The sequence below is a fragment of the Brachyistius frenatus genome, unplaced genomic scaffold (assembly GCF_029030835.1).
Source record: "Brachyistius frenatus isolate BFR_SWC_R1_liver_20210118 unplaced genomic scaffold, ASM2903083v1 Contig_3, whole genome shotgun sequence".
NCBI lineage: Eukaryota > Metazoa > Chordata > Actinopteri > Embiotocidae > Brachyistius > Brachyistius frenatus.
The window spans coordinates 9,191,421-9,207,219 of record NW_027210602.1 but is presented as its reverse complement, the minus strand read 5'-3'; the positions used below and the strand labels follow the sequence as shown (position 1 = coordinate 9,207,219).

The 15,799-nt window shown below is 39.0% G+C and overlaps 1 protein-coding gene across 1 annotated transcript in view; it reads left to right on the top strand.

Annotated features, from left to right (window-relative positions):
* The window catches only part of LOC138625008 (collagen alpha-1(II) chain), a 107,935-nt gene that overhangs the window by 68,436 nt on the left and 23,700 nt on the right, over positions 1-15,799 (top strand). The window contains exons 14-36 of the mRNA XM_069705643.1: positions 117-170; positions 907-960; positions 1,855-1,899; positions 2,488-2,541; positions 3,007-3,051; positions 3,243-3,296; positions 3,758-3,802; positions 3,912-3,965; positions 4,072-4,116; positions 5,227-5,280; positions 5,909-5,953; positions 6,039-6,092; positions 6,996-7,103; positions 7,493-7,546; positions 8,728-8,781; positions 8,889-8,933; positions 9,218-9,271; positions 10,274-10,318; positions 11,381-11,434; positions 11,981-12,034; positions 12,122-12,175; positions 13,297-13,350; positions 13,585-13,638. Of these exons, the coding sequence (XP_069561744.1) occupies positions 117-170; positions 907-960; positions 1,855-1,899; positions 2,488-2,541; positions 3,007-3,051; positions 3,243-3,296; positions 3,758-3,802; positions 3,912-3,965; positions 4,072-4,116; positions 5,227-5,280; positions 5,909-5,953; positions 6,039-6,092; positions 6,996-7,103; positions 7,493-7,546; positions 8,728-8,781; positions 8,889-8,933; positions 9,218-9,271; positions 10,274-10,318; positions 11,381-11,434; positions 11,981-12,034; positions 12,122-12,175; positions 13,297-13,350; positions 13,585-13,638 (1,233 nt within the window). The remainder of the gene's footprint in view (positions 1-116; positions 171-906; positions 961-1,854; positions 1,900-2,487; positions 2,542-3,006; positions 3,052-3,242; positions 3,297-3,757; positions 3,803-3,911; positions 3,966-4,071; positions 4,117-5,226; positions 5,281-5,908; positions 5,954-6,038; positions 6,093-6,995; positions 7,104-7,492; positions 7,547-8,727; positions 8,782-8,888; positions 8,934-9,217; positions 9,272-10,273; positions 10,319-11,380; positions 11,435-11,980; positions 12,035-12,121; positions 12,176-13,296; positions 13,351-13,584; positions 13,639-15,799) is intronic.

Genomic DNA, 15,799 nt, shown 5'->3' with positions numbered 1-15,799 from the left:
CTTTATGTCAGCAGTTAAACATCAGACAGAATAAGCACGTATGTTATAGATGGTATATTGTGTTTTCTTTCGTTCATCTATTGAAATCTTTCCATCTTGTGTGTCACTGACATCAGGGCCCGTGGGGATATAGAGGGGAGCGAGGGTCCAAAGGGGAAAAAGGTGATGAGGTGAGGAATAAAACAGCACAGCTGCTTTTGTAAGGAAGAAAAATCAGTGACGTGATTTACTGTTTGTGACATTATACATACATGAAGTCAAGAACATATGGTTTGGTATGGCCACCTTTTTAGCTGTAGTTTGATCATTTTGTACATTTGCTGTAGTTAGGTCTCTTTCATCCAAAGCAGCTTCAACCAAACGGTTTGATTCGAGCTCTGTATAGTGACTATACAATATCTGTGATGATACAAAATAAGGATGTTGAACCTGCTTTCTGCAACAGACCCCTGATGTATTCAGTCTTCACAGGAAGACTGACAAAGGTTAAGCACTCGATAGTAATTAGATGTATAGAATTTTTGTTTAGATCGGGTGCAAAAAGATGAATGTCACAGTTACTGACACAAGCCATCAGAACATATGGCCTTGCTGTAACCTACAAATCCACAACAAGGATGCAAAATGATTGCTGGCCTTTATGTAGCACTTTACAGTAATCAGAGAATATGGTAGCTACATACCTGAACATCACAATCGGGCTAAAAGATGCTCCTTTAATAATACACAATACATAATACACATCTGACTACGTCTCCCGTAGCATAGCAACTGTTCTCCAAAGGAAAGCACTGATTTGAAAATGAATCCTTTATTTAAAATTGATTGACACTCGTGTGTACAGGATAAGACAAGAAAGAAAATTCTTGCACACTCTACTTTTTTTTTTTTTTTCTACCATCACAGGGACTTGTTGGCCTCAAGGGTCCAAGAGGGGAAATTGGTGAACCTGGTGAGAAGGTACTCTTTGATGCATTAAGTCATCATTTTTTAATTAGAATTAAACTTTCCCCTGAAAGCAGTCTGGTCCGTTGTGGCTCACTCTGAAGTGCACCGATGACCCAAAGCATTATGACCACAGGTGAAGTGAAGGACACTGCTTATCTCTTGACAATTAATCATGTCCGGGGTCTGGGATGTAAAAAAGGAATCCGTCTGTAGGATTTAAATATCATCCAGTGGTGAGGTTTAAAATTGCAACCAACTGAACACTGCTCTCCTCACCCTCCCTATCCAAGAGAGTCTCGCATTAGCATATTAGCGTTTACGACTGCAAACGATTCCCTATGGAGGGTGGCCAGACCCATATTCAGGAAGTGAAAATGGTTCTGGTTCACACCAGGCTAGTGGGATGTGTGAGAATTGGGCAAGTGTAAAGACCTCACCAACTTTGACAAGGGACAAGTCGCTATGGCTAGACGACCGAGTTGGAGCATCTCCAAAATGGCAAGGTATGTGGGGAGCTCCTGGTCAGCCGTGCTAAGTACTCAGCGACAGTGACAAACCATGAACCAGCGACAGGATGTGGAGTTATGTCCAAGAACCAGTCTGATCTCCAACTCAGAGTTTACAGGCCTTTTCAGGACCTCCTGCTAACATCTTGCTGCCTGGTACCACATGGCACCTGCAGAGGTCTTGGAGAGTCCATGCTACAGTGAGTCGGAGCCGTTTTGGCAGCACACCAACCAACAGCATGTTAGGCAGGTGGTCATCATGTTTTGGCTCCTCTGTGACATTTCAGTGAACATAAGCTTACTTTAAAAGAGACAGACTGTACTGCCCACAGCTCTTATAATATCTGTTACTGCCCAAATACGTTGTAATAATCATCCACTGCGTTCTATCCTTGTGTAGGGCGCATCTGGTTTACCTGGTCAACGCGGTCCTGTCGGACCACCAGTGAGTGTCCTGTACTTTATCATTATAGGGTTGTTGCCAACCAGAAATATGCGTTTGGATTTTTACATAATATTTATAACATCCGCAAGGAAAGTAGGTGGCTCATAAACAATGAGCTTTTCTCTTTTATCTCTTTCATAAAGCAGCTTAATGCTTTGAGAACTTCAAGTACGTTCTTCTGGACAACATGCCAGCACATTAAAGGGTTAATTAAAACAACATGAATGGCACAAACAGCTGTCCTTGTGTGATACATTTCTTTCACATCCACCCAGTGTAATGTACAGGGAGCAGAACAAACTGTAGCATTATGTGCTCTTGAATCCATTTTAATCCCTAATCCAGTCCCCCTTTGAACTGTGAAGTCCAAACAGCGAGGCGCTGACTCCCATTTTACTCGTTGGTCTATTCTTGGTTTTACTTTGATTCTGCTTGGCAAGGAATATGAATGTCTGACTCACAACAGTAACAGGCTTTCCGACCAGTGGACACTAATCTGTATCATTAATCCTCTCTCTTAATACACTGTTTTCTATGTATTTTAATGATACTTTGATATCAAGTTGACATCTTTAATTTTCTCTGCAGGGGCCTCAGGGGATCCGAGGTGGCTCCGGGCCAGAGGGGCCTCCTGGGTCTGATGTGGGTGATGCGCTGTCCAACTTCAGTTGCACAAGAAGTTTTCACTAGTTTCTTAAAAGAAGTTGCCTGTCTTTTGTTCGTGTGCACTGTCATGAATGGTCTTTCTCATTAAAAATAGTAGCTGTTCAGTGCTACATTACTGCTTCATTGTATTGCAGTGTTGTGATCTTAACATTTAAAGGATTAGTCCGACTAAAAATCCACATTCAGACTTTAAGTAATCCCTGTCAACTAAAACAAGTGGCGTTTGTACTACAGCCAAACTACAATAAACAATATGCTTTGTGTGTGATTGGCTTTTATACAATCTTTAATATACTTAAGAATAAATTAGACGCATGATTAAAGTCTAGTTATTTCCATTCTTACTAAACAGTCTTAGTCATTTAGAGGGAGTCTGAACTAATTGACATTGAGGCTGTGTCGGGCAGTGGATCATTCATTCTGTTTCGTTCTTGTCTCCAGGGGGAAAGCGGACTGGACGGCCCCCCCGGTCAGCCAGGGCTACCGGTAAGGAGACGGACAAATCTGATAAAATATTTGTCTGTTCATGCCAGTTCCAAATGTACGGATGATGACAGTTTGCGTGTGTGTGTGTGTGTGTGTGTGTGTGTGTGTGTGTGTGTGTGTGTGTGTGTGTGTGTGTGTGTGTGTGTGTGTGTGTGTGTGTGTGTGTGTGTGTGTGTGTGTGTCTGTCACAGGGAGCACCAGGTTTTACAGGACAAGTTGGCGCTCAAGGAGTTAATGGCTCAAGGGTACGATTGCATCTACATGTATTTATTTAAACTTGATTTCCTTGCATGTTAAACATGATTTCCAATTTGTCTATAAAAACTGAAATGTCAAAAGAAGTGAAAAAAAAGTCCCAACATTCAGTGTACAATTAAACAAAAGAGAAAAGCACCAAATCTGTGTATGGAAGCTGGAAATGTTTTTGATGTCTAGGAACTAATGCATTACACATTTTTTTTGTTCAAGAAATTCTCTGATGATTAAGAAAAAAATTGGTTTAAAACCAGCAGAATTTTTTTTTTTTAAATTTTGATTCCAGCAATGATTCAAAAAGTAAACTTTGTAAAATTAAAATGAAACACGTGAAAATGTTTTGATTTGATGATACTTATCAAAGTAATGTTTTATACACTTCAAACTGAACATCCACATTGAGTTTACAGGTAACATCATTGGTGTATAAATAGTTTATTGTTTCTTTCAGGGGGAATTGGGACCTGCTGGCAGTGTTGGCTCCAAGGGTCCACAGGTACAAATTTTGTTTGGTTCTGTATATACTGCAGTTATTTAACTTTCTGGAAATGTTTAGAGAATGTGTTTGACAGAAAATGTCTCCCCTTCCTTTTGTTTTTATCCAGGGGCCTCCAGGTTTAGAGGGACAGATGGGACCTCCAGGACTCAGAGGACCCCAAGTGAGTACAGTTCAAGGCGAAACTGCCGGTAAAAGCTTCTGAGTTGTCGGCGATGCTGTTTCATTCAAAGTGCAGGATGTTAATGCCAATCTGTGCATCGTAACAGGGCCATCCAGGACTGCTAGGAGCTCCTGGGCCTAAAGGAGATCTCGTGAGTTTGTTCTCATTAAGTTAATTCTAAATCTCATTTTCACACATCAAAAACATATTGAAACTGTAAGTGTTTTAAAAAGCCACTCCATCAACTCACTGATCAAGTTTGGTTTAATCAACGTATTAATGAGTGCTCCTGAAAAATAACCCAGACGTCATCAGGGTCGACCAGGGATGGAAAGTTTGAACCACTCGGGTGTTTATTAGAGAGATGGTGTTTAATTAAATATTACCTTCAAATGGAGCTCTTGAGCTCGCAGTTATGTCATGGAAAGTTGTATCAACGGTATTCTTGGCGTTCAAGTGATTAGGTCATGAGAATACCGTTGCCGGGCAACAACAACCGGAACGACATCAGAAGCCGCCCAGGCTAATAATGTAGCAATCTACTTCAAAGGCATAATGACAGAGGGTAAAGATGAAGGACAAGAAACATTTTCCTCAGATGTATTATTATAATATGAAGATAAACTCTAAAATATTTACGAGAGTTAAAATGTCTTCATTTACCATCCAGCGAAAAATGAACTTCCATGACCTGCACCATTTATGGAAAAGTCAACTACTCAGGAACTCTTCGCTTTCAATAAATTCTGAGGTCTGAGGTTGTGAGTACCACAAGAGTGGAGTGTTCAATTAGGCTCTTCTCATGAACATGGTAAACACGACCCCATTTGAGGGCAGTAGAAGATGTTATCAAATTTGCATTCTGGTAAATATAGGCTCTAATATTTATAGCCTGACCCATACTAGGGTCTAAAAGTTAGGATATCTTTTACTTTTCTGCTTTGATTTAGTCTCTTCTGAGCCTCCAACTTTGCTGTAGTGCAAAACTATATGTTCTCAATTTAAAATGTGTTAAATATATGGATTTTTGCCTATTTTTAGCCTGTATTTCATATTAAAACAACTATATTTCTTATTAAATCAATTTAAAGATATGTTAATTCTGCATAGAAGCTCTACGTACATGATAGGAAGTCCAACAAAGTATATAAACATTGGCATTAAATGCAGCTGTAATTCTGATCATATAAGGTCAGAAAATACAGTATCTTATTGTTGTTCTCCCTTCTGTGTTGTTTTATCTTTTTCCTTTTTATACCAGGGGCCTGTGGGGCCGATGGGTACCCGGGGGGACCTCGGCTTTGAGGGGCCGATGGTGAGTTCCACTTAAACACTTCACAACACATTTAAAGTTTTGCATCATTACATTGAAGTCATGCACTTGCTGCTACAAATAATGTACTGAGATGAATGTAAGAGTGTTACGAGTGAAAGAGGACATTGAACTCAGTTGTCTGTAGACTTTTGTACCTGTTCCTGTAGCTTATGTCACCACAGCAGCTGAACTTCAGAGTTCAAACTTACAAATTGTAAATTACTCATTATTTCCATATTATTCCTTTAAAAGCCTGGTAGAAAACATGCCGCAGCCTCACAGTGCCATCTACTGGTCAGAGTGTCTCAGTGGACAGATGACGTGATGCTGTGAGACACTAAAGCCACTATGTTTCTTCTTCACTCATTCCACAGACGAACTCTGTACTCCTCCAGAAGTTTGTTACTCTCCAACGACCTCTGACTTGTTGATATGATTGTCTTTTCTGTCACCCGGAGACTGCTCTTCACTTGCTCAATGACTTCCATTTTATTTATCCCTATTGTTTTGACCAATAATTTGCTTCTGAATTTGCTTCTTATTCTTGGTGATTGTTTTATTATTTTTAAGTGATTACTTAATCTTCACTGCCAATTTAAAACAACACACTGTCATGTTTTTTTTACAGGGTGCTCCAGGCAGCAGAGGTCATGTGGGTTTTCCTGGAGTGACGGTACGAGCTCATTATAGATTTACTGTCATAGTTCCTTCATAACATGATTGGTTGAGCCCTACTATAACGGTTTTCTTCTTAACAGGGTAAAAGAGGACCAGATGGGGACATGGGTGATCCCGGATCCAAAGGAGACAAAGTAGGAAACTGTAACCTTTTCTTTGATTTCCTTCACAGCAGAAAATACTGCTTCGTGTAAAGGAACATTGCAAAATATTTGCTTATTTGCTTTCTTTTTGTGAGTCACATGAAAAGATTGAGGAATGACTGGCCTTAGTTAGAAAAATACTTTTGCACATAATCCTCATAAAAACACATTGCCTCATAGAAGAACTATTAATATGAACAGATTTGTGTATCACATTATTTAAGATAATTGGTGTGTGGAGTTTACCAATTTTCTTGTAATTAAATTTTTTTCAAAAGCAGTCCAGACCTGTTGCACACCTCACACACAGACAGTTGGCCTTTCTCTACGGGGCAACATGTGAACTTAAATTATGATGAGTACACTGAGATTATTGTTTTATTGTGTTATTACAGAGTTCAGTTGTAGTCAGGAAAAATCTCTCACTAAGACAGCTGCCTTATGTTGCTCTGTGTCCAGTGTGACATCATCTACAGTGCTGTTGGCTTTAATATCATCCCATCTAGTAGCTCTATGACTGTCAAATAACCACGTCGCATCTGAGTTGCAATAAAATATACATTGTCGGCAGCTGTTTTATTGATATTTTATAAGAGACACCCTAATATGGAAGTTTTAGCGGAATTGTTTTTGCCAATCATGAAATCTCATGAATATACTTTTTTATTTTTTATTTTACTAATGTGCTTTGAAATGATATAACTTTTGTGAATGTGTTGTTACTATTTTTCCTTATGGACCCAACGTGTAATGGTGTGTATTTTACTAAAATGTCAAACTCCTCCCTGAACATCTTGTATACTGAATTATTTAGAAAGGCCTTCTCAAAGTGAGTATAAAAATAAAATAAAAAATAGCATAAGTAAGCAGTATGGTTTTCTGTTTTTCTTTCAGGGTATTCAGGGGCCAGCAGGCATTAGGGGTCCTCAGGGAGAGAGGGGCCCCATTGGCTTCCCTGGTTTCACAGGAGTAATGGGCCAGCCGGGCCCTCGAGGCATTGAGGTACAGTGTAAATGTTTTACGTAACACTAATCACCATCTACATTAAAAGCTGTGTAGGGAGGGCAATTTTTGACATGAAAAGAAATCTTTGAAATCAATGTCTGTTAGTTTTTTTTTTTTAGATGTATCTATGCAAACAAGTAAAAGAAATACATCATTATCTTTTTTTATATCTTAAATGAAATACTAATCCATCACCAGTTATTTTAGAAGATTTATAACAAGTTGAAATGCAACAAACAAAACATAACAAAAAAAAATGATATAGCATGGTATATGCAGGATAATATTACTTGTATATGGCATGATCTTTTAGCCAGGAGACATAAGGTGCCTGGTGAAAGTGAAAAATATGATAAGCTTGACTGATTTTATATTTCTTCATTCAGGGCACAAATGGTGAAACTGGCCCACAGGGAAAACAGGGCAGCCGGGGGTTAAAGGTCAGTGATGATTTGTGCGTCTGAACACCAAGAAATGACTTCATGTGTTGGTCCAAACGTCACATTTAACAGTGTAACAGTAGAGCTTCCAATGGGCTCCTGAATGTATATTTAACAAGCCGGTGTTATGAAGTGAATGAGCAGTAACGTGGATTTAACTGGGACGTATAGTAACTGTTTTTACGATATATCATGTTTTCAATGGAAAACCTTCAGCCTGCAAGTGAAACTGAATAATCAAGTAAAAGAAAATGAGTCTTTGTTGGAGTCACTTGTCACAGCTGGAGTCACAGCTTGCTGACAGCAAATGTTAAAACAAAAACAGCAACTTTTAGACACAAGGTAAAATCTTAGAAAACATTTTCATGTTTAAAGAGGTTTAAGAAGCAGACTCTGTTCACAGTTTCACTAAAAGCAGGTTAAGCATTATGAGGACGACATGCTGACAATCAGCATGTTGGTTATCATACTTTTTTTTTTTTTTAAAGATATTTACAGAAAGTAAATATAAATAGACTCTTAAAATAAAGGAATTCACAAGTGGGAGCATCAAAGCTGATGCAGCAAAATCAGAGAAATCCAGAATTTTAGTCTGGACAGTGTTGTAAAAGAGGGTTTTTTTTTCTGGCTGGTAAATTCCCAGCTCAAATCCTTCAACAATCACACCTCTAGTCTTTAATACAGAAGTAAGAACTGTAGTCTTCAAAGCCAAACTGATAACACTAAAACTATGACCTCATCAGGATTATTTTCTCAGTCTCAAAGTCCTTCAGGACATTTAACTACTGTTTTTATAGGCTGTGTTGCACTAACCAGGATAAGACCGAGATGTCTTAAATTGATGGAGTACCCCTTTAAATTGGCAGCATGATGACTCACTTTTTCTGTAGTTTCAGCAATTCTTCAATTATAAAAAAGTTATAATTTTAACAAAAAAATTTACCTCATGGCCATTATTGTAAATTCAATGACATTTCTGTATATAGTTTTTGCATTGATGCATATCATTTAATAACAATATCATTGATTTAATTACATACAATTCTGAGCTAAATTCTGGATATATCTATTTATGTGTTGTGAAAATAAGTTAAGGATGTTAAAAATGAATGAAGTTTATGCTGGATAATGATGCTGATGATAATGATGCCACAGCTACTAATATCTGAACCTCCTTGAAGGGTAACAGAGGACCAGATGGGCGCACTGGCAAACCGGGCCCCAGAGGGAACAAGGTATACCACACTTTATTTGTATCTCATCGTGATTGATGTTTGTATTAGTTCATGTGTATTATATTTATTTCATATTGATCTCTTCCTCCCGCTTTTCTCTTCTCCAGGGTTGGATCGGACAAAAGGGCCACACGGGCCAACCAGGCCCATCGGTAAACCTTAAGTCATTTCTTACAACTGAAATGTACATTACAATCTTTTGATTTCTATTCAAAATGAATCATATTTCAGCCCAGAGGATCTGAGGATTGGTCTAAGTTTACTCTTTGCACATTTGTGTATAAATTCCTGCTACACATTTCTTTTGGAAAACTGTTGTGTGTGTGTGTGTGTGTGTGTGTGTGTGTGTGTGTGTGTGTGTGTGTGTGTGTGTGTGTGTGTGTGTGTGTGTGTGTGTGTGTGTGTGTTTGTGTTTGTTTGGCTGATTTCCTTCCAGGGTTTGCCGGGGACACCTGGACCAGAGGGAGCAGAAGGAAAGCCTGGTACACAGGTTCCCATTCTCTATCATATTTCAATCCCATCACCTGAAAATGCTGTGTTTGTGTGCATGTGTCCATGCGTGGGTATACATGCCTGCATGCGTGCGTGTGTGTGTGTGTGTGTGTGTGTGTGTGTGTGTGTGTGTGTGTGTGTGTGTGTGTGTGTGTGTGTGTGTGTGTGTGTGTGTGTGTGTGTGTGTGTGTGTGTGTGTAGACTTGTTTTTATATCCCAGTGGGGACCTAAACCGGAATGCACACCAGCTGATGGGGACTTGTGTCATCATGGGGACAAACACTGATGTCCCCATAAGTAGAGCCTGTTTTTTGAGTTTTTCGGGTTGATGTTAGACTCAGGTTCATGTTAGGGTAATTGTTAATGGGAGGGTAAGGGACAAGGGAATGCAATCTGTCAATGAATGTTCCCACAGGGATAGTGAAACAAGACTGTGTGTAGGTGTGTATGTGTGTATGTGGTTCATATACTCCTGTATTATACTGTGCTCCACCAGCATTTATCTAGTCCCACTTTTGTCTACAGTAATAGAGCGAATAAACTATATTCTATGGAATGTAAATTGTAAGGAGTTACAGTCCATACAAAAAAAAAAACCCTGCCAAGATGGATGTACCCTTAAATTGTCAAAACTGAGTGAAAAGGTCTTGTTTGTTGCTAACTTTAGGTTTGACAGCAGGAGGCAGTCTTTGTACAGTGCATCCGTACAGTGGTAAGCTGTTCAGTCAGCGATGCAAAACTCTGCAAGATCTTATATTGAAAGCATGTATTACACTTGATTTGTTTAATTCTAACAGAGGGGCACGTTGCACAACATTTGCATCATTATAATGAGGTTTATAATTTCTGTATTTTGTCTTTTCGTTTTGAGAAGACTTGTACGAACAAATTAATGAGAAAAGCTGAAAACAATTACAGGAGTGTACTTGCACTCTTATTGACCTCTGCTGCTGGCAGAAAATTGCATTGTTGGTATTTTCTCCGTCTGTGCCTGTTTCAGGGTCCCGCGGGTGCAGCTGGCAGTGCTGGCAGTAAAGGATCGACGGTAAGACTGTTACCCGCAGGATGACCTCCACTGCTGATGACTCCCTAACCCCTGCTTTTTGGGCTTTTTGCCACAACCTGCGGGGCTCAACAGAATAAAAGCACATTATTACAGTTTCATAAGACAACCCAAGATTAAAAAAAATTATGGTGGATTTTATAGATTTATAAGCAGGCAATAAAGATGGTAACAAACACTTCCAAAAAACAAAGAAGAACGTTTTAACAAGACAGAACAGAGTCTGCTACCAGACAGTTAAACATCTCAGGTGTGTTGACTCAATGTTTTAAGCCTGTGGCAGGTCAGAGTAAATAACATACTTACACCACTGAACATATTTCAAAACCTTAATCTGCTGCTATAACAGGCTCCACTCTTCTGGAAAAACTTCCCACATAATTTTAAAGCAAGTCTCCTGCTCCCATTCAGCCATAAGATCAGTCCAACACTGATGCTGGGCATATGGGCGTGCATTCAGTCAGTGTTCCAATTAATCCTGAAGGTGTTGGATGGGATTGAAGCCACAGCTAAATAAAGGCCGGCCAAGTTCATGGGAAAACACTCCTTTTTGCAGCTGGTTTTCTGGGTTTGGGATTGTTATAACATCAAGAAAGAGTCTTCCCCAAACTTTTGCTACAAAGTCAAATATTATCTGTTATCATGTAGCATTTAGATTTCCCAGAAAAAAGACCAAATGTTTTGCCTCAAAACTCTTGATTTCTTGAGAAAAGTGGATTTACTCTTTAAAAACTGCAGATCTACTGCTGCTGACCAACATGTTTTGTAATACCAGTTTCAGAGTCAAAACTCCTAATTACCAATCCATTATCCACAACGACAATTAGAGAAGCCTCAGAAATCGCCTCTTACAAAAAGGCCAGACACAATTTAATGACAGATTAAATTACTATTAGTGAATGTCATTTAAACCAGTGATTTAACAGCCCACTGCACCTCTGTTAAATGGAGGTAATACATTGTTTTGCATTTGCACTTTATATTATTAGTTGGCTTTGCAGTTTTTTCATGTTCTTGTGATGCTGCCGCTGCAACTTTTTCCAGGGCTTTCAAGGAATTGCTGGCAAGAGAGGAGCGGATGGCCCACCAGGTTCTCTGGTATGCTTTGTTGTGTACATTTTGAAGACAGAAGACTACTAAGGACATTTTTTTTTTCAGATGTCATGGCAGATATGCAGGAATTTTGTTGGAGATGAACAGATCCAGTGAGGCATGAAGCTCACATATTTTTTTAATCTATTTGTTGTGAAGCAAATACTTCAGCCTACAGGGTTTGTTAGGTGAATACAGGAAATGTACAAAGTCTAAAACAGGACTTTGTGTTTGTGATGCTGGGGGGTGCTGTGCTTTGGGGTAAGATGAGCAGTTTCCAAGGCCTCTACTGTTCATGCTACAAGCTAAGCTAAATATATCACTGTGAGGTTGACTTTCCAATTTAATTTCTGGTCAAACAAAAAACAACTGTATTTGCAAAAATGTCAGAGTCTCCAGATTTATCCCATGCAGCATCAGCAGCATCCTTGTTTTTCCTATCAGTGTTGCCATAAAGTTCATGGTGTGTGGGCTCGTCTGTGCAGTGCTGTTAATCTGGTTGGTCAGATAATAATTGGCTTTTTGGTTGACAGTGTGTTTTTAATCGGACAGGGGCCACCAGGGAAGACGGGGCCTCCGGGCTCAACAGGACCCCCAGGAGACAAGGTAAGAAAGCAGATAGAAGTCACGACCTCCATCACATCTACACACAGAGAAATCTGTTACATGTGTGTCCTGTGTGGTTTTTCTCAGGGTTTTACAGGGAAGCCAGGAATGGAGGGACCTCAGGGCCCAGTAGGCATGTATGTAAGTGATTCTTCAGATGGGTAGATACAACGATTGCACCGGCACCACTTTACACAGCACGACTTTATTCATATAGACACATTGTACATAAATACTTTGGATATATTTTTGAGGAAATTATCAACTTGTTGAACACTAATCTGTACAAAAATACAGGCAATTTTCAAAAATACATCCATTGATTTGACAATCTAAAAAAATTAGGCCTATATTTATTTTTAAGACTCTTTTCAGTCCAGCTCCACACAGGTCAACAAATATATGCTGTGTTTAACTGCTAGTGGAAGACTATATACAGTGGCCTATACATGCGGTGGACTTTGTTCTTCTGCTGGGGAAACAGCCAGTCAATTTAATTTGTGCAGAAATACAGACAATTTCAAAAAAGAGTCAAGAATTTGACATTGATTTCGACAAACTGTAAATAAATAAAGCCTATATTTACTTTTGAGACTCTTTACACTCCATCTCCTCACAAATACACAAATAAATGCTATGTTTAGGTGCTAGTGGAAAACCGTATAACTATAAAGTAGCTTATAATGTAAACATATGGTTGAAGTAAGCCACAGCTTGGTGGTGGACTTGTTTTTCTGCTGGGAAAACAGCCAGTCAAGGCTACACTAATAGGCGACTGTATAGATATATTGTTTTCCACTAGCACTTGAAGGCAGCATGTATTAGTATTAGTAGTCTGTGAAAGAGTCTCAAAACTCTTCACAAAATATTTAACATGATCAGTGCCGATCAAGGAATCCGTGCACACACGTAACAATCTGCAAATTATTTCAAAATATTCTTGACATTTGTATACACAGGAAGCTTTTAGAAAGTGATCAGATCTGCTGAAGTTGAAATTAAGATCTGTACGTAAAATATAAATATTTATTCAGGAAGTGATGTGTGCATTTGTTAAATTATTTTGTTCAAACTGATTGTTTGGACTGTTTGTTTATTGCAAAAATTGCACGCAAATGGTTGTACACTTTTGTAAATCTTACTTTTTATTTAAAAATCTGGTAATACACATTTGTGACCATTTTGATTTCTAATTTCTGGTGCTGGGCAAGCGTTTATGACATTAACTGATAATTCATGTTGGCTGTTCCCTCTACTATCAGGGTATCCAGGGGAATGTGGGCATGCGAGGGACTCCAGGTTTCATCGGAGAAAGGGTAAGTTCATCCCTCTCTCACTTATCTCACCTAAACCTTTCGGTTAGCGAGAGCTTCTTTAATGTAAGACCATGGAGGGAAGCTTAAAACACAGTTTTGTACAAGTATATTAGAACAGTCAGTGACATGGAAAAGTGAAGAAAGTTATTGACTCATGGGTTAAATTTCCTGTTTATGGTTGTGAAAATCATTATGACAATCTCGATAACACGTTTTTCTGTCCCTCTGCACCAGGGCGAGCCAGGTTTACGAGGTTTACCGGGACCTGTTGGGAAGCTGGGCCCTTCAGTAAGTGTCTATAGTCTTTTTTTGTTTTTTCTTTCAACCCCTGGGCTCTATTCAGGTTATATGAGAGGAGGACTGAGTATTGTGCAGCAGATTGTATGAGGACAGCAGCTATGATGGGGTCAGCATGGAGGGTTTGGTAAATAAAAGTAGACCAATGAAGTGTGCAGCCGGTGTGCAGGGACTGCCAGTTTATAGAGGCGAACAGATCACAGTGATTGATTTTGTTTGGGGCTCTGGTGGAAAATCTACTGGTGGCACGTTCAGGTGACAGGACACATAAATTGCTCCATGTAATAATTCTAATCTGGCCCCGACTGTCCAGACTGAGTGCCATATGTTCCAGCTGTGTTCAATAATTTCCATTTACAGTAGATATTTATGTCACTCATCTGCAAATCACCAAAGAACACAGATTTTGGATCAGTGGGTAGTTAGGTGAGCAAAGCCAAGACGTAGAGGTCTTTTGAATGCAGGAAATGCAACAGACCTCTGACACAGATAGAACTTACCTCCAGCGACATGAAAGTTAGATAAGTGACAGACAAATGAAATGTAAAGCTTCTCTAACAGAGTGTAGAGAAAGGCAGGGATGCACCACAAGCTTCTATACAAACATCTGCTGTATCCACAGATAGAAGAGGCAGTGAATTGAGTGAAGCTTTCCTTTATTCTTTGACATGTCTCGACCAGCAGTGTGCCACTTTTTTTCTGGTGTGTAGTTTTTTTTTAACAGTTTTCTATCCATTTGAAATGAATTTATATTGAAGAGCCGATCATCTCTAAAGCATATGTCATGCAAGAGAGCCAATCAAAACAAATGGAAGGGTCAAAGTTGTCATATTGACATTACAGGTGTCAACTTGAAGCCTTGTTTTGATCTGCTACTGTTTGCCCTGTTAAAATGACTGCATTATACGTTTGTGCGAACTCAATACTTCTTGTATGTTTCAAATTAAAAGCCCTTTAACTTTTAAGTAAACAGAAACCCTTTGGGCCTGATTTACTAAGCTCTCAAATAAAGGGTAGTAATTTGTGTGTTCCTTCCAAAAGTTTGCACAATTTTTTTTACTGAGATTATTACTGAGAGTAATTGAGTCATTGAAATCAGGTGCAAATTGCTGTATTTAAATGAGGTGTTTTCGTGTGTTAAAGTGATTCCAGCAATGGAAAACAGCAACCGCAAAAGGAAAAGGAAATCTGATCCCATTGAAATTAAGAAATATAAATATAACAAGAACAAAATGCTAGAGGAGATTATTAGCAAGAAAGTGAATACTGTGGAAAAAAAACAAAAAGGGGGAAAAAAGGCTTAATAATAAATCATCGGCAAATAAAACAGGAGGAACGGTGGATGAGATGGTCTAACAAACAACGATCAGCAGGTCAAGATCTTTCTGTGATGAGCAGGTGACTTTTCATTCAGAGCCTCGTGAGTGCTCGTGAGCCTGATGAAACCTATAGCATCCCTGTGAATTCTGCTGGACACATTCAGGACCTGTGACAGCACACCTGAATAACGGGACTGGGTGGGATATCCAAGCAGCGGCACGCTGGAACGACCCAAAGGCAGGAAGTTGGAAGAAGTTTTTTTTAATTGCTGGTATTTCGTGGCTCCTCCTTGTTATTGGCTGTCAATCATCTTTCAGTTCATTCAATAACTCAGAAATGTCATCGCTGGACAAACGATATGTCTGAATAATTTTTCCCTCTGTTATCTCAAAAATGTTTCCACTGGTGTAAAACCACGTTCTCTACGTATTCTTTAGTTTCCTGCATCTCCTTCTCACCACAATAAGAGCAGCTGTATCTCCAGATTTGTGCACCTGATTAATACGTTCCTTTCAGTCGTACTAAAATACACAATCACTTCTCCTGTTTCTACTTTCAGGTTTAGTAAATCTCATTGCGGGTGCTAAATTGTTCTATTTGCATTTCCTCTCCCAGTATATTGCATCTTCAAGCAGAAATGCCCAATATTACATATGTATGCAGGCAAACACGCAAAATGGACAACGTGTGTTCAATTTTATTTTAACATTTTCAAGAACTTGTGACTGAAATTGGACAAACACACTTTAGATGATTAATCCAGAACAACATTGAAAATAGCAGCATTATATTGTTCACTTTATTAAATTAAAGTGATGGAAATATGCATTAT